Source organism: Maylandia zebra, linkage group LG8 (assembly GCF_041146795.1).
Source record: "Maylandia zebra isolate NMK-2024a linkage group LG8, Mzebra_GT3a, whole genome shotgun sequence".
Lineage (NCBI taxonomy): Eukaryota > Metazoa > Chordata > Actinopteri > Cichliformes > Cichlidae > Maylandia > Maylandia zebra.
Window position 1 is genome coordinate 5,237,534 of NC_135174.1, and position 18,981 is coordinate 5,256,514.

The following is an 18,981-nucleotide window of genomic DNA, read 5'->3' on the forward strand; positions in this document are numbered from 1 at the left end:
CAAATTGCTGCTCCAAGTGATGGAGTTCAAGTATCTCAGGTCGTTGTTTAAGAGCGAGCGGGAGACGGACAGACGGATTGGGGCCACAGCTGCAGTGATGTGGACGAGCGTAAAAGTGAAGCTGTTGATTTAGAGATTGTGGATACCTGCACCAGAAATGAGCTTTCTCTGACAGGTGGCTGGTGTCTCTCTTACAGACAGGGTGAGGATTTCAGTTATTCAGAGGGGCTCTGAGTAGAAAGAAGCTATCTGAGGTGGTTCAGGCATCACCCACCAGGCGAAGGCCTCAGGGCAAACCCAGGACACGCTGGAGAGATTACATCTCTTGGCTGGCGTGGGAATACCTTGGTTCCCCCTGGATAAGCTAAAGATGGTGGCTAAGGACAGGGACGTTTTGGCTTATATACTTAGGTAGCAGCCCCCAGCACTAGATAAACAGAAGATGGATGGATTGACAACAACCAAAAAGTCCTAAAACTTAAGTGGCTTACTGAAGCAGTATCAGCATATATACCCAAACTTTTTCTAGATTTCTGGTAACGCTTTTGATATAATATAAATAAAGTACTAAGAATAGATATGTTCTGACATTATGAGACACATAAGATCATTAACTATGATTACCTTCTACAAACAAAATCTCGGCTCCACTAGTAGAAGAAAACTGATTATATATCAGTTTATACACAGTGTAATAAAACTTGACAGTACATACCCTCATCTCATGCTCAAACATGGAACAGCACACATGGAATGAGTTTATTATACTGGTCCATTATATGCACAAACAACAACTGGTGCTCTGTAATTAAAAACACTTATTTTTTATACACGTGTTTTACAGCCAGTTTAACGACAGCCGTAGATGTTGAGACTGATCCACAAAAGCTGGAGTCTCGGGGCCCCCTGATGGAAGCAATGAGGCACGGCCGTCAGCACACTTCAGCCAGAAAATAGATGACTCTCACTGGGGGCCTCCTCTTCCACCCCCTACTCCTCCAGCTAAATCTTCAAAAAACAGCTCACACCTGAACCCAGCCCTTTGTGTCCACACGCTGGCTCTGTGTCGAGGGTTAACACTGTGCGGAGGTGGAATGGAAGGTCAGTGCTCCTAAAGTGCCCTTCTGTTAGAGATAGGAGATTTATCTTCATTTGCACAAGAGCATGAAGGAGTAGGAGTGTGTCTCTGTGCAGTCAGCCAATTTGTGTTTGCATAAGTGATTTCTAGTGTTCATTTACTCAGTCTCCAAAAACTAAACCCCTGACTGGTGAGATGTTCTATCCTGAAACAAAACTAAATGTATGTTTACTTCAATGGTTTTAATCTTATTGTCCAAAAAGATACAGGTTTGTATACGTCTCTTTTTCTATATTAGAGAAGTATATATGCTATAGTAAGTAAGTATATATTGAAAGAGCCAAATGCTTTCTCCAAAGTTAGTCTTTATACAATACAACATGTCCATCATCTTCTGTAAGTTACAAGCAGGGACCAATTTAACACAAAAATGAGATAATTTCAATGAAAGTCCTGCTAGTGACAGTTTAGCATGACTTATTTTTTCCTCAGAGATGTAACATTCGGTCCACTTTGCTTGATTTCAGTCACATGATGTCTACTTGTTCACCTATTGGATATCACATGTACAAGACAGCTGGCCAATGTGCGATCAGAAAGTGAGAGAGATCTTAATTTTCACACACCCATCTGTTGGCTAATGTCTCGAAAAGTTCAGGGCTGTAGTTCACGTGTCCGGTATTTCAAGTAATTCAATGGTTGGTGTACACAATCCAACCAAAAAGGTCAGCAATGTTCAATGTTGGGATTTGATTGAAACTGAAGGGTAGAAAAATTGCCTTTTAAAAATGTTTGTGTGAAACTTTTGCCTTCGTGATTTCTAATCTGCCACCACAAAGCTTTTTGTTACATGGCAGCAGTATTATGTGCTATCCCAAAAAGAGGAAACAATAGCTATTGACTGTCCAGAAGCTTGTATAAGTACATTCACTATGCAGCAAATATGTAAATGCCATTAATAAAATTTTTAAATCTCAGGGAAAGCCATCCAGTTCAGTCTGTCAAGAACAAGGGTAATGTTCAGAGCTGGAGTCACTACAGAGGGATAGAATTGATGAGAAATACCATGAAGCCATGGGAAAGAGTCGTTGAACCTAGCTTAAATAGAGGTGTGGCTATCAGGGAGCAGAAGTATGGCTTCATGCCCCGAAAGAGCACTACAGGTGTGATGCTTGCTTTCAGAGTGTTCATGGAGAAGTACTGAAAAGGTGTCTTTGTCTTTGTGGATTCTGAGACAGCATATGATTGGGTGCCAAGAGAGGAGCTGTGAGACTGCATGGCACAGAAGTATGTTAGGGTGGTGCAGGACATATGTATGGTAGGAGTGAAAGATGGAGGTAAGATTATATCAAAGAACTGGTGAGCTCCTTCTTGGTTCCAATTATGATGGACAGTTTGACATGTTTGGAGAGGGTGAGGCTAGGCAGAGCTGAAGATGTTCAGAATTTCATTAAGAGTGAACAAGATGAGAAATGAGTACGTCAGAAGAACAGCTCAGGTTGAGCAGTTTGGAGACAAAGTTAAGGGAGACAAGGTTGAGGTTGTTTTTAGATGTGCAGAGTGGGATTGTGGGTATACTGGCCAAAGGATATATGGATATAGTGAAGGAGGATATGCAGAGGTTTGGTGTGATAGAGGATGATGTTATGGATAGGGTGAGGCACAATATCTGCTGGGGCGAGGGAACATCTGGGACAAGAACCAAGCAAATTTATTATTTTGGCTCTGATCTGATCAGATCTAATCTCATAAAAATGTTAGCGAGTACCCAGAGCAGAATATTAGACTTAGTAAAGAATGGCAATGTTGGGGGTTTTAAGCATAGCATCAAGTGCCATTTGCAGCTTGCTGCTCCTAAATCGTGAAGCAGCTTTACTTTTCACATTAGGACATCATCTGCATCAGATATTAAAAAAATTATACTGAATAAATTTGACTTTAATTGCTAATAAATTAGCAATATTAGCTATCAAGACATTGGTAGCTTGTTGGTTTCCATGAATTGGCTACTTTGGGCATCTGTCGCAAGCAAAAACAGTGAAAAACAATTTAAAGTTGCGTCTTTGGCAAGATAATTGTGAGGTCATACTTATCTGTTTTAATTCCTGACTGCATCAAAACTATAAGGATTCACTTAGTAAACCCAAGATAAAAAGCAAAGGAGCTAAACAATTTGACAACCCTTAAGCTTAAACTGGATAATAACCGAGAGCTTATATAAATAACCCCTTTCATATTTTACGTAGTCACCTGACTTTTAAGTTAATTTTTGTTGTTCATGTTTCTATGGAGAATGTGTGATTTCCAGTTTAAAGATAAAGTGTTTGTGTACTGACTGAATGCTATGCATACTATGTGTGTTCTATGTGTGTTCCTGGGTGTGTGAGAACATGCTACTTTACAATTATATAGTGTGTGTGAGCGTGTGTGCGTGTGAGCGTGTGTGTGTAAAACCGCATGGCATTCCAGACGGGAGAGGATCCTAGAAAAAACAGTGCTGTCTGTCAGCCTCTATCTCATAATTCTATCTCCCCAGTGCGACCCGAGGAGCAGAGCCTAACAATAGCGAACCTGTCTGCAGCAAAGGTATGCTGTATTTGAGCTGCTCTGAAGACGGAGGAACAGATAAAGACCTTGCATGTCTCTGCCTGCCTCTTCGCTGCTCTGCAGCTTCAGAGGCTGAAGGGGTCTCAGCTAGCACCATTAAGAATACCACCCAGAGTGGGGAAAAACACACCCTCAGGCCAGCTGTCACTCTATTTGCCACTTGGAGTGAAATATATGCCTTTGCATTTCTGCCTTTTCCTATTGTAACTACAGTACGCTCTTAAGTCATGCTAGCACACACATACTATAAGTCCTTGTTTGAAACAGCAAGCACTTAAAGAGCCACCTTGGTATCAGCTTTTTATGACAAAGACATGCTCCTTTGAAAAAGTTATGCATTAGAAAGAAGTCATCTGGGACACTTTATTGCAGTCAAATGTAAGATGGATGGAAAAAATGCCCTATTCTTCCACTTGAAGGAGCAAGGCAAAGGGCTTACAGAAGGTGCACTGATATGGGTGTGTGAAGACAGAGAACGATCTGGGAAAGTAAGAAAAAGGAAAAAGGACGTCGGGGCTCCCTCCACGCCTATGGGTTCCCTCTATGTTAATCAGAAACACAAGGTCTCTTCAACCCCCTTTTATTATCACAGGTGCAGATAGTTTGGGGTGACCAGAGGCACAGCACCAGCACATGTACCCCACCAGCTGCCAGCACATCAGCACTGTTTTCGTCTGTTCTTCTTCATTTACCGTCCCCTTCAATCTTTAAACTGCTCTAAGCACCACAGGCCTGAACATTAGAGCCGAACCAAGTTATCTGGTTTCCTCTTATCTACCCCAAAGAAGGACAGACAGATTTAACTGCTCTTTGTTTCATGTGCACTAAAGAGCGAAGCCACACAGTTCCTCATAAGTGTGTAGATATACAGTACCTTGGCTCTCATGGTCCGCTCTGCTTCCAGCTCCTCCTCCAGCTCTTCGATGCGAGCCTAATGAGAGATATTGAAATGGATGAAGGTGCATACTTAAAAAAAACCAAAACAAGAAAACTTAATTTGCTTTCAGTACCACAGGCCTGAACATTGAACTAATAAAATACAATAAAACATGGGGAGGATATTTCCTCTGCTTTCACAGTACATGTGTAATTTTGACAGAGAACAAACGGGGCGTCATCTCCACAGACTGTTTGCTATTTCAAGGCAGCACTTGTGTGTGTGGTGAGTCCTTCTCATACACTCCACTTTCTGTAGGGATTTGGCACGCCTCTGGCTTTTTTCCTCAGGTAGCAATTTAGAGCAAGAATGTCCTGTAGGCACCGTCATTATCTGTATTTTGACCCCAGGCTGGGTGTGCTATGTCCGGTCACCGAGACCAAAAATCATCAGCACTGCCATTTCCATGAAATTCGAAGAATTTTTGTTGTGTTTTTTCTTTTTGTTCTGTTTTGGGGTTTTTTTGCTCTTGGTTTTATGGTCCTGGCCTGAAGTAAGTGATGCATCAAGGTCTGAATACATGCAGTATTTTATCAGTCAAAATCATTTTCAGGTGTCTTCTATATATTTTGTAAGGTTTATTCCTTCCAGGTTTGTAACCTTTTTCAACAGCAGCTGAATTACTTCCCATGCAAGCATGTTATCATCATGAAGAATGACTAATATGTACCATTTAATGCACATGCATGAATTACAACTATGCATCTACCTTGAATATACAGTATTTAAATAAATGACTGCACATATTCTAAGTGACAACTTGCTTTCATCATCTCAATTCAAGGGTTTTTAAAACATTTTAATGATGACACAAATCTTTAAATACGCACAACCGCTTCCTTTACACAACACATTCTTTATTCCTTGCAAACCAACAACAGCACTATTTTTTACAGTGAACTGACCACCTCTGAAAATAACCAAAGCATTTTCAGTTATTTTTGGAACACTCAGCTATTTCATCGCAGAGGATACTGTGTTTATAAAGCCATAGTTATGTAGAACAATGACAATCGTGCATAGTTGGTACAGGTAAAGGATGTCGATCAGTGCCAAACAACCACCCTTCAAGTTCTTCATGTTATGCACTTCCTCTGAGGGTTTTATCTATCTATCTATCTATCTATCTATCTATCTATCTATCTATCTATCTATCTATCTATCTATCTATCTATCTATCTATCTATCTATCTATCTATCTAACTTTGGGTTTAAATAAAATAATGAGCTTATTGGCCCAACATAAAAATAATAAATGAATATCCAAAATATATTGGGCAGATTTTGCATGTTGTTCCTGTGTCAGCATACTCACTGTACTCCAGCTTCCTCCCACAGTCCAAAGACATCTAAATTAACCATTGACATAAATGTGGCCATAACTGTTTGTTGCTCTGTGTGAGCCCATAACACGCACAGCATACAACAATATATTTAATTATGCAGCGTAAACAATCCTGGAACAAAAACAGGAATATCTACTCTGTTCAATCACTTCATGTAAGTTTACATTTAGATATGAGGAGAAATTATTATGATTGCATGTAAAATGCGAATGTGAATTGTATGATACGTTTGATTTTTACATGCAATTCAATTCAAATCAGTTGCAGAAGCACCTCAAGGCGTTTTATATTCTAAGGTCAAGACTCCAAAATATTACAGGGAAAATCCCAGTCATCAAACAATTCCTTATGAGCATGAATTTGGTAACAGTGGGAAGGAAAACTCCCATTTTACTATCTGCTCCATCCGGTTTGGAGGTCAACGGGGAAAAGAAGGACAGGACACACACTTGTGTAATAAAATATGAGCTTCCCAGCAGGTTCATGAGACCTCAGCACAGGCTAACGGCACTAAATATGTTATAATGTATAGAAAACATAGTGTCATTTTTTTAAACACTCTTGCTTTTGAACTTTAAATATCCAGTGTCCTCTTAAGGCATTTCACTTTTATTTATATAGCACCAAATCACAACAACAGTTGCCTCAAGGCATTTTACACACTTATATACATTTTATTATGGTAAAGATCCTCCCATGATACAAACTGTTATTCTTAGTGAAAACTCAACTCCCTCTACCACAGCTTACAGTATACGTAGAACCCTCTGTGTACACCTACTGCGCTTTGAATTTCATTTTACTGGATTCTGTTCAAAATCATCAGAATGATCTAACAGAAGTATATCATCCACAGATGATTTCTGTTCCACTTATGTCATGCCAAAACTGCTTTTTTTTATTACTAATAAAAATTTATTGCTCGCTTCCCAGCACGGCTGCACTCTACCAAGATGAGTCATGCTCTTGGTTATCTACAATTTGTATCTATGTTTCAATGTCAGGAAGTGTGTCTGACATGCCGGATGGCCCAGGGCCACTCACAGCAACAACACCTCCACTTCACTCAAGTGGTGAAAGCCACAGCGCCTAAATCTCCCCAAACAACAAACCATAACAAACGTACTGTAAACTATGTGTACAGACAAGAGCTGGAGAGCTCGCCTGTACTTGTGCCATCTTTGATTATAAACAACAGAATATTTTTAAATGCCTAAAAGCAACACACAGAGACATTAACTTATTCCTTTTATCATTTTTGATACGTTTAAACAGAAACACAGAAATAAAAACTCACGTGCCAGCGGAGCGCCTCTGCAGAGAGAACAGCCATCGTGAGGCAGCAGCAGCCCAACTGAATGACTGACTGAGTGTCCCACACACTGAGACACGCACGTGCGCACACACACAAACACACACACATACCTTCACTGTCGATCCCCTCCGGCACTTTACTGTCCACACCCCCTTATGCATGCACAGCCTCTTTTTCTCTCACTGACAGTTCCCCACTCAAATATGTTTCTTGTTAAATTCCTCTTTTCCAGAGCCTCAAACCACCCTCAAAGTAAACATTGTGGCTCTAATACAATTGTAAAAAACACATCGTGCACCAAGAGTGTTAAGAAGTCTGAGCCAGGCTACATGGGTAATTCTGGCCACTTATGTGTAGCAGGAAGAATTTAGACACTGATTCTAAATGAACCCACAAAGATGTCTCTAGTCTTGAAGCAGTGAGCTGGAAACAACAGAATTAGGCCGTTGTTGCTGAGAATGGTTGCAGGGTTTGATCTCCATAATTGCTTGTGCTTACGGTTTTCTTTTTCCCCTCTTCAATCTGAAACCATAATAATTGTCTATAAATTGCAATCAGATGTGGCCTCAGTGCAGATGTCTCCATGCTTGTGTCAGAGGGGATGGTCAGCAGTGTGGGCAGTGATATCCTGTGAGACCCCCCCAGCTGAACAACTGGGAGGCCTTCCCTGCATCTATACTGTTCGCACACACTAGCATAATTCAGATCACGGCAATGGTGCAGGAATCTGCATGCTTTGTTGTTTTAAATGCCACCAGATGGCCACCTACAGACTCCAGATGTAAAGTTTTTGTTGCTGACAGCTTCCACAGACATGGTCCCAACTATTTTTTTTATATTTATATAGATGAAATTATTGGTACTAAGTATGAAGTAAGACTTGTTCACCACAGGTGCTCATTTGTCAGAACATTTGTCTGAGAAACACCTCTTAGCAAAACAATGACTCTTAGTACACACAGCTCGTGTTTTTAGGGGTGAAAAACAAGAAAAAAAAAGTTTTTCCAGTAGTGATCAGTCTACAAACAAAATATGGTATTGTGACTGTATTATCAGTTTAAACTAAGATTAATTCTATGCTTTATGTTTCAAATGACACAAAAGCACATGATCCCATATTATACACAAGACAAGCATATGTAGCTATAAGGGAGAGGACAATAGAAAGCTTGAATAGCGTAATCTGGATACGAGACTCTCATCACCGCTGTGGCCCAATCTGATCTAACACCTTCAGCAAAACATCTGCTACAGACCAAACAAAAAAACAAAATGAGCTTTATCTTCACAGATTGTGATAACCCTCAGATTGTGACTGAGTGTAAACTGTTTTACAACCCTAAATAAAACCGCTAAAAAGGATTCGTTTGCTGTAAGAAATCAAGGCTGCATGGCTGCTTTCTCTTTAGGCCAACTGCTTTGAATTACAGCATACTACAGAGGGAGAGGCGGCTTCATCATCAGCGACAGACAAAGCGGTCTCTTTGATTCTGCAGCAGCTTGCGTGGACATATTCATGCAACCTTTACGTCAAAGGAAAGACCTCAGTGGGTGATGTCCAGCTGGCTGGCCTGTCCACCTGCATCTTCATCAGTAGGAGAAGTTTACATATAATAGCTTCATTGTGAGAGGATGCCAAAGCTACATGCGAAAACATGTGCACCCTCAAAGACACATGGATTGTCCTTCACTCCTCAAATTAGATACAAAGGAGCTCTTTATTTTCACTACTGACAAACTCTGGAGGAAACATCAGGCTCCCAGAGGCACTGGCAGAACAGAGAAGCACCACCTGAACCCATAACACTCCCTCTCTCTCTGAACTCAACGACAGACACAGACAAAACACATTATCTGCAACATGCACCAGTGACACAGATAAAAGCTCTCAGACTTGTTTGATTTTATCTGCATGCCATTGAAAGATTCAGCAGAAAAACATTAGTATATACTTCCCAGATTGGCAGAGAATATAATGCATACAATAAATAGCTATTCTACCCTTGCTTCTGCAGTGCCTGCAATCCTAAAGATGGTTAGTTAAATTGCACCGTCTTTAGTGGTACAGCATACACTCACTGCTGTGGTGATTTTCCACTGCCTCACCAAAGATTACTCGTTAATAACTGGGATGGCTTTTTCCTTTAGCTTTGTTGAAATTTGAGGTTCAGCTAGGTGGCACTTTTTTGTTGCACTCAAAGGCCGCTGTGGTTTTAGTCCATATACCGGTCACAGTCACTGAAAGCTCCATGAAACTTTGCATCTCTCCAGATGTTGAACTCTGCTGAAAGTAATACTGAATACTGAAAAATGTTGCTGTTTTTTCTAAACCCAAAGACACATAAGCCAAGCCTATGATAAGCTGCTAACTTTATCATGCCTAGCCAATACACAGCAGTAATCTAGTACAAAAGATGTGATATACACTTCATCATTTATTTGTACTGTTCTTTTTCCAGCATTAGACATGCAATGACTGGATGCACCGGTTTGAATTTATGTTGAATTTTCTCCTATCCACACAGTGTCAGAAGTATATATACAGGTTCAAATATACGCATTCGCTTAAAGTTTTTAGGTAATAAGTGATCCTTAAGGTCAGAGACAGGTTAGGCTACTCCAACGTCATCATCAGGGTATGTTTTGGGTCATTTGGGTCTGGAAGATCATACACGACACATCTTCGGTTTTCTGGCTGAGAAAAGGCCGCTTTCATTGGCCCCTCACTGCGGTGAAGTCGTCCTTTACACCTAGCAGAAAAACATCCCCAAAGCATAATATTTCCAATTCCATGCTTGACATATTTGGATGATGTTCTTTGGGTCATATTATCTCTTCCTCCAAACACAGTGGGTTGAGTTGATGCCAAAGACCTTGATTTAGTATTTATCTGTCTATAGCACCTTCTCCCAGGCCCAGAATCCTTTAGATGTTCACTGACAAACTCAGGATGCTCTTGTACATGTGCGTTCTTGAGGAGTGGGATTTTGCAGGTGCTGCAAGATTTCAACCTATTATGATGTAGCCTGTTATTAATGATGTTTATGGTGACTACAGTTCCAACTGTCTTCCTATTATTAACAACTCCTCCCATGTAGTTTAGTGCCAATTCACCACCTTTATCATAATTGTCCACCTCATAAGGGGCAAGATCTTGTATGGAGCTACAGAACAAGGATGATAGGTGGTCATTTGATATTTTTTCCATTTCTGTATAAACATATTAAGCAGAGTTTTTGCTTTTGTTCCTATAGAACAAAATATGTAAAGCTTGTCTTAACTACAGACCATATTATTTAAAGCCTCTAAATCAAAACCCATTCAACAAACCTTGATTCTGGGACAAGGAATGCTGGAATTAAAAAAAGGGCCAATTTATTTTGTGGTTTTAGGACTAATTTCTGCAGCAATCACTAAACAACATTTTCACAAGACAACCTAACATAAATACAAGGAATATTTCTTCTCACAGTTTAGCATGCAGTGAAATAGTTTTGGTTTTGTACTTCCTATAGTTGCTCAGACGGAACAATGAACAAGCTCACTCTCAACTCAACAACACTTTGAAAGTATCACCAGTTAGTGATGCTACTTTTGACCTTACATGCAAAGATTTCGAAAAGAAGTTTAAAAAACATTTCCACAATTGAACTATCCCATGCTGACTTAATAAACACAATGTGTAGCTAACCCCATTAATTACAACTTGCATTCAGGTGTTTCCCTGACGATGCACTGGTATGTCGGCTGGCATGTTTTACTGGAATATTTAAATCCATCGATAATCTTACAAGCTGCACCTGTGTTTCTCCTGCTGTAACAAGCCCAAATGTCTGCAGTGAGAAAGATTTACTTCCAAAGAAGTCCTTTTCCTGTCATCGACAGACAAATGAGGTGCAGCACTATCTTTTGTTGAGAAATACTATTTTGAAAGTTAAACGACAAATCTTTGTTTCTCGTAAAGCATCAAAACTTCCAAATGACTTTGCTGTGTCTTCATGTGCATATGCAGTGTGGATGCACTTGTGGTCGTGGATGGGATTTACAGTTTTCACTCTTTATCATCCTTTATCTCTCCCTCACGTCTGTAGTCGTGAAGTGTCTCAAACAGATAGTGCCTCAGCACATCAGACACTGTCTGCCCTCCTCCCTCGACCCCTACCAGTTTCCTTAAAGAGCAAATCGGTCCAAGGAGGATGCCATCACCATCACCCTTTACAGAGCGCAACGTAAGGATGCTCTTCATGGACTACAGCTCAGCATTCAACAAAATAATCCCAGACATCCTCAGCAAAAGACTGGACCACCTTCACATGCCACCTGGTCCTGGATCAAAGATTTCCTCGCCAACCGGTAACAATCAGTTAGACTCGGCGCCCCCGTCCCAGCTGCTTCTGGTCTTCTATTGTTCCTCAGTGGAGAGCGTCCTCTCCTACTGGCTGGGTGTTGTGGTAGGCAGGGTCACGAGTGACAACAGGAGGGCTGTACAAAGAGTAATTAACACTGCCCAGAAAATCATTGGCTGCCACCTCTGGAGACCATCACTAGATCCTCCTGTCTCAGGGAAATCAGGTCACATAACTCCAGACTCACAAACAGCGTCTTGAATCATATAGCAATAACATTTTCTCACAGACTAAGTATTTTTAATTTTGATACTTCAAGTGAAATTTAGTGATAAGACACATTAAGGTGTTTTTTTTTAGCATTTAATCCACTTTGCCTAGATGAGAGGATGTAAAAACATTCTGAACCCTGAGTCACTGTCAGCTGATAGTAAATATCTACTGCCATATATAATATCTATAACAGTAATAATGCTTTGCAATTATTCACCTGGAAGTCAAAAAGTCAATGCATGCTGGTAGATCATAATAAACTTGACCTACCCAGTTCATTTTTGATGTAGCCAGTGCGTTCTAACCATTTCCTGACATGCTTGGAGCTTGAAGCGACTGCTCCAATCACAGAGCAGAGCCCAGCAGCTTTGCTAAAAGACAGGAATGCCTTTTTTCTGCCGTGTTGTAACCTACAGTTGGGCTCACTGTTTGTCTTTGTAAAACAACAGTTTTAACAGCTTTTAACTCCACTTAGAAGCCAGTCTACAAAAGCCACAGCCACTTCAACTAAATATTACAGTTACTATTATAAAGGTAACTAAAAGACCTTTTCTGTGTTGATTAGTAATGACTAACTTGATAAGCCAGCTCAGTGTTGAGCAAATGTCATCGCGATATGCACACAGGACACGTAAAGTTCTTTATAGCTCTTTGAACATTTTCAGAAATTAAAGGCTGCAGAGGAAAGGAGCATACCAGCCCCGTTGTCTGGCTGATGACTATCAAACCAATAAGGAAGGACTCCACATGTCTTTTAGCAGTGCTGTGCGTGAGCTCAGTCAACTTAGCTACCAGTATTTTATCTCGAACGTGACATTAGTGAAAAAAGCTTTTTGCAAGAGTAAACAGATGCTTTTAAGTGTGTGAGCCACAGGTGATGGACAGTAAACAGCGCTGCAGCTACTAGCAGAAAGAGCGACAGAGTCAGTGACATTGGCAACAAATGTGGAAACATCACATTGAGCTGACACATTCAGCCTGTTCTGGGAAATAGCTAAAAAATGATTGATGATAACAAGAAATCATTACCAAAGGGTAAGGCCATGGGCCACAAAAGTCTGGTTTACATTTGTACACTTATCTGTTTGAACTGTTTTGCTTTCTAAAACATTAAGTGGTCAAACAAAGACATGACTGCTTTTCTTGGTCATGTAAAAAAAGCACAAACAGTTATATTATATAATACTATATCATAGAGTCAAGTATGACAATAACTTGGTTTATTTGAATCTGAGTGAACTAAACTGTAAGCACGCAGAGAGGTCAAAGCAGAAGTGCCAAAAACTGCATTTTTGCTAATGAACACTTGAGACTCCAAAATGAGTCAGTCCAACTAGACTCCCATTTTAAAATGCTCAACCTTACAACACTGAAAAGCATATTTACAGCCTGGTGCAGGAAACGATTTAGATTTCTATGGATAACTACCACTTTATATCTGGATCAGGTGACCCTGAGTTATGCTGCAATAGGCATAGGCTGCTGGGGGATTCCCATGATGCACTGAGTGTTTCTTCTTCAGTCACCTTTCTCACTCACTATGTGTTAATAGACCTCTCTGCATTGAATCATACTTGTTATTAACCTCTGTCTCTCTTCCACAGCATGTCTTTATCCTGTCTTCCTTCTCTCACCCCAACAAGTCGCAGCAGATGGCCCCGCCCCTCCCTGAGCCTGGTTCTGCCAGATGTTTCTTCCTGTTAAAAGGGAGTTTTTCCTTCCCACTGTCGCCAAAGTGCTTGCTCATAGGGGGTCATATGATTGTTGGGTTTTTCTCTCTATGTATTATTGTAGGCTCTACCTTACAATATAAAGCGCCTTGAGGTGACTTTTGTTGTGATTTGGCGCTGTATAAATATAAATAAAATTGAAGTGAAATTTAATATCACCTGTTTGGGTGTGTGATTTCTTTTTTCTTTCTGCTAGGTCTCACCATGCGATTGTTAAACAAGACTGCTAGTGTTAAATGACAGAAGACAAACAACAAAATGCAAACTTACCTGTAGCTCCTTGGTCTTCCTCTGCAGTCCAAAGTTAAGTGCCTCCTCTTCTTCTAGTTTGGAGCTGGTACTGCTGATCTCCAGCTCCTTCCTTTAATGAGAAAAGGAATATATAATTGAAATTAATGAGCATAGAGGAAGTTTTTTGCTCAGAAAACACAAAAACTGTTTCCCAAAACCCTACAGTTTCTCTTGCATTTAAAAACCCCCGGACTAGCTAATATAGGCAGCATCATGGTACCGCGGGATGTTGGGGCTGGACATCTAAAACTGAACTACTGATAAATATAAACATTACACACATTACAACAATGTTCTTTAATGTGTTTCACACGGCACAAAAAATAGTGCTTTAAAAGCCGCAATGATCAACAGCAAATACAAAGGAGTATCAGTCACATGAAAAGGTTGCTCCATCTGACCTTCTGGTCACATTTGTGAGGCGTGCACGTGAGGCTCTGTATATGTATGTGCTTTGACAACATCGCAACACCATGTCTGTGACGCTTCACTGGACTAAAGTTATACTGAGTGGCAGATTTAATAGCCTCTGACAATAAGTACTGTTTGAATACCATAGTATCTTAGCAACAAGTGAGTCACTCACTTTGTTAATGTTCAAGAAGGTCACGCAACTATTAGTGCCAAAGAGAACAAGTTTTAACTTTGTTACGGAGACAATATTGTAGGTGCGCACTGTACTTTTGTTTTCTGACAGGAGGCTTTTGCCTTCAGTAGATTGTTGCTGCAGGGTAGGGTACAGTGAATGATTACATCTGTTTTTATATCACTGGGCAGATAACAACATGCTGGGATCTTAGTGAATCCCTAGAGGTACATACACCTTAAAAGAGATGCAAAAGGACAATGTAGTCTCATAGAGTCCAAGCTCTGCTGCCTCAGGATATAAGACGCACACAAGAGTGAGAAATTTTCCAAAGTCCATCAGGCTCTCTCTCCCTTGGGATAGTAGATCAGATCAGCTTAGGTTCCAGTTCAGCGGACTATTAAAAGACAACAGTAGATAAGACCTGTTGTCACTTGCATATAGTCTAAATGGGGGGAAAAAATTCACCCCATGTTTTCTGGCTTAGATAGGCTGATATAAATGTTTTAGAGACGGGTTTACCACCCATCATGATGGCTGTGATAAATGCACAGTTTGTGAAAATGTTTATGTTAATAATGGTGCCCTGTTTATGTCCTTTCTTTAACCACATTTTGACTGATTTAACCTTATAGACAGTCTCAAAGAATAAAATATCGGTTGTACTGACTTTTATAGGCTGGAGCTTTAAAATTGCTAATGCTATAAATGCTTTTGGAAAGCTAATGTTTTCCAAGAGTCTCCAGGCTTCTCAAGTTAGAAATTTGACCTGAAATACTACCTGTGTGTCTTCTTCTTTGAACAAATATGCTTTATTGTATAGCTCAAAACATTCTGAATGACTATTATCCCCCCACCCACAGGACAGACACACAATGTTTAGCCACTGTGACCATGAGGTAGTGATGCCACAAGCTACAAATAGGATCAAACTGGAAATAACAACAATATCCTGTATAATTTTCAACCACAGTATTATAGTACAATATATAGTACTGTATTATAGTACAAAAAACCTTCAGCCATTAGGCACACTGCAAACTTTTTAATATTTTGGAACCGATACAGTAAACAGAAAATCTCACAGAGCATTACAAATATGCTAACGCTAATTAGCATAAATTAAGAAAACTGATTCAAAATCTTTTCATGACGGTGGACCGAAATAAAATTATAGGTCCTGGTGAAATTGTGGACATCTGTACCATATTTTCTTAAGTAATACAACAGTTAAACATATCAGTCTCACTTTGGTTTTTAAGAAAACTGTTAATTATTTGGATTTTTCATTGTCTAAATGTCTATGTTAATCAATTTTGATATAAAAGCCAACATTTTGACCCTCTGGTAATGCTAGCAATAAAACAAGGGCATCAACAAGGACATTTGGATTTATCTTCTGGGAATCAACAGAGTCTTTACAGACAGTCTACTCAGTAATTAGCAGGATGATTCAGCAGACCCCTGAGATGCAAGCCTCAATGTTACACTAGAAAAACCGTCGGAAGATCATTGAAGGTCTCTGTGAAACTATGAAAATCTCTGCAAAATTTCCCAACAGAATTTAACAGAATGTAGCTTTAGCCTCAAATTGTTGGTGTCAGGAGCAAACAGTACTTTGGCTGACTGGCTTTTTTCCCATCTACTCTGAAAAGTTTGCTATAAGCATGCAGCGCGTCTTTGACTGACCTTTTAATGAGGTCTTCCAGACCATTCCTCATCTTCTCCATCTCTCCCAGACTGTCCTGCGAAGATCTGCTGTCCCCCTCCAGCCTCCTCCTGCTCTTCTCTAGCTCAGCACGCTGATGGCGCTCCTGTTCCAGCTGGTACTCCAACTGAGCATGAGGAAAGTTACAGGACGGATTCAATAATAGGGTTTAACAATATTTCTTGACTGTAATTGCAAATAGTGAAATGCTTTGTGCCACTTTTTAATATATTTTATAATCACCATTTATTATATTTGACAATTTTTATGTGTGAAATTACATGTTTCAGTGTTTCCCTATTTTTGCCAAGCTGTATTGGCTAGCAGGGTTACAATTAAGTTAAATAACCATGAGTTTCCATTCCTCACTTTGCTGTTGAATAGTTGGTTCATAAGCTTATTATTACTTTTAATGTGTACAACATGTGTGTTTCTGTTGGATGCAAATGTTACACCAGTGTAATGGCACTGACCTTATATTTAAAATAAGTTATCATGGAGTCTACAGTTAAAGCTCTAGGTAGTCTCATAAAATCAGAGATTGTTTTATCAGTTATTAACATATTATAGATTTTATAAAATAACACTACTTGACTTCTGCTGATACATTTGGATGGGAAGGTCTGAATGTGTCACAAACAACAGGAAAGGATGGGTTCATCCTGCTTTGTATCAACAGTTCAGGTTGGTGGTTGTCGTGTATCTTTTCTCTGCACACTTTGATCTCCTGAGTTCCTGAGTAATCGGTGGCAGATTTGCATCATGGATGCTGACCAATCTGCAGCAACCATGTGCCACGAACCATGAGAGCAATTTTGAAGGTTAAAAAAAGGCTTAAACGCAACATTTACCTAACACACTTTCCAGTGAGTTTATAGTTTTCCATCTAACACAAATGACAGACGTTCAAAATTATAGACTAGCTGTTGGAATTTTAGCAGTTTAAAAGCCAACGTGGTTGGCCAGGCCTCCATCCTGCAGTAAGACAATGACTCAAAACATTCAAAGACATTAACCAGCTTTACATCATGGAAGAGCACCCTACAGCCTACAATTACACCCAGGTGAGCACGTTTGGGAGGAATTAGACGGAACAGTCCTGCATTTTAATTTAAAAGCGCACCGAGCTATAACACATTGCAAATTTCAGAAATTACAGAATAAATATTGAAAAAAAAACATTTGTGTAGTGCATATGGTATGAACTATATGTTCAATTTGAAAAATATGTACATACATCTTCAGTGTGCATCTGCAACTTGGTTTTCTCTTTGGTCAGCAGGTTGACTTTCTCCTCTTCACTCTGCAGGTCCTCAATGGCCTGCTGTTGAGGGTGATAAAAGATGTCTGAGCCTGGACTGCACATGTGTCCTTAAATGTCTGTCTCATGTCCATCTGTCTGCCATATTTGTACTTTGGAAAAATATGATTTATTTGCTTAACCATGAAAATGTCAGAAGGCATCTTCAGTTTGATCTGATAGATGAGATGTTTTTTATCTGTCTTTTCATCAACAGGGAGCAAAAGCAGCGAAGCATCAAACAGGAAGACTAAACTCACTCAAACAGCAGTGCGTGCACTTTGTGTTAAATTTTTTTCCCCACAGGCGTCTCCTTGTATTCCAGGCCAAATCCATAATCTGAGACATGTTCAGCAAACAGTAGGAACATAATGAGGACTAATGCTAAATTGTCCACATGGATTACACAATGAAGAAGACTGCTACTACTGGTTGAACCATCTGGGAGGAATTAGCAAACAGGGCCTCTTATAGCTGTCATAAGGAAGATGAGGTTGTTGAGGGCTGCGAATTCTTCAGATCTCTCTCTTTTTTCTAGGAGACTGGTCTGTGTCTGGTGAAGAGCACATTTATCACGAGTGCCACTTCTGTCCACAGGCCATATGGTTCCCTTTTCCTAAACTCATGTTTTATTCTGAGTCAAACAGCCAGTGGAGCGTCCCTGTATGCTTTTGGGAACGGAAGAGTTAAATTTACAATTTAAATGTTTTCCAATAAAATGCAAACAGATATTTTTTAAAGTGTGCACATGCATACTTTGAGATTAGAACATTTGCTTCAAGTGCAAAAGATAATCTATTCATGTACAAATTTATGGTCTGTTATAGGGAATGGGCTGAAAAAAGGAGCAAACGCTTATGTGCCTGTAATGGCCACTTGAGGCTGGCTGTAAAAGTGAATCACCTCCATTGATTTCCAACAAGTCATAAGAATAACATGTTTACAGCCTAGTACAAATAATATTTTTAATCTCTAATAAAATAGCTCCACGGTTAATGAAATCTGTTTGCATTTTGTTAAGACTTAAAGTCTGGGGCGTGGCTGCCTGGATTAATATTAACCAAATGCTGTTGGCTAGGCTTGATTTCCACTAGTGAACTAGACTTTGTGGACATGAATTGGATTGGTTAAACATGTTTGTCCTGTTGGTACATCTTTTAATATTTTAACGTAATTACCTGACAAATAATATTGCTTGCTGTGTAGTACAGTCCACCCACAAAGTTTGCTCTCTAATTTGGTGGGAAATTCTAGGATTTTATCAGTCTGTGACTTATTTAGATATCTATGTCCGTGTGTTGTACACGTAAAGATTACAGATGCAAGTCAGAACCTTCTGTGCAGGTGACTCACGTATATGACCAAGATTGAAGAACAGTGCTGTACTTCTTGTGTGTGCTTCTGTTGATGTTAATTTACGTGGTAATTTATTGTGTGTTACCAATACTCAGGTATTCTGGGATC

General features: G+C 39.8%; 1 protein-coding gene across 3 annotated transcripts in view; it reads right to left on the minus strand.

The window, feature by feature from the left end:
• The window catches only part of LOC101476587 (putative uncharacterized protein MYH16), a 61,283-nt gene that overhangs the window by 8,868 nt on the left and 33,434 nt on the right, over nucleotides 1-18,981 (minus strand). For all 3 annotated transcript variants that reach the window (XM_076887213.1, XM_014411690.3, XM_004569669.6), the window contains exons 4-7: nucleotides 17,455-17,541; nucleotides 16,199-16,344; nucleotides 13,903-13,993; nucleotides 4,560-4,616 (exon numbers count right to left, since the gene is read on the minus strand). In XM_076887213.1, coding sequence (XP_076743328.1) covers nucleotides 4,560-4,616; nucleotides 13,903-13,993; nucleotides 16,199-16,344; nucleotides 17,455-17,541 — 381 coding nt within the window. The remainder of the gene's footprint in view (nucleotides 1-4,559; nucleotides 4,617-13,902; nucleotides 13,994-16,198; nucleotides 16,345-17,454; nucleotides 17,542-18,981) is intronic.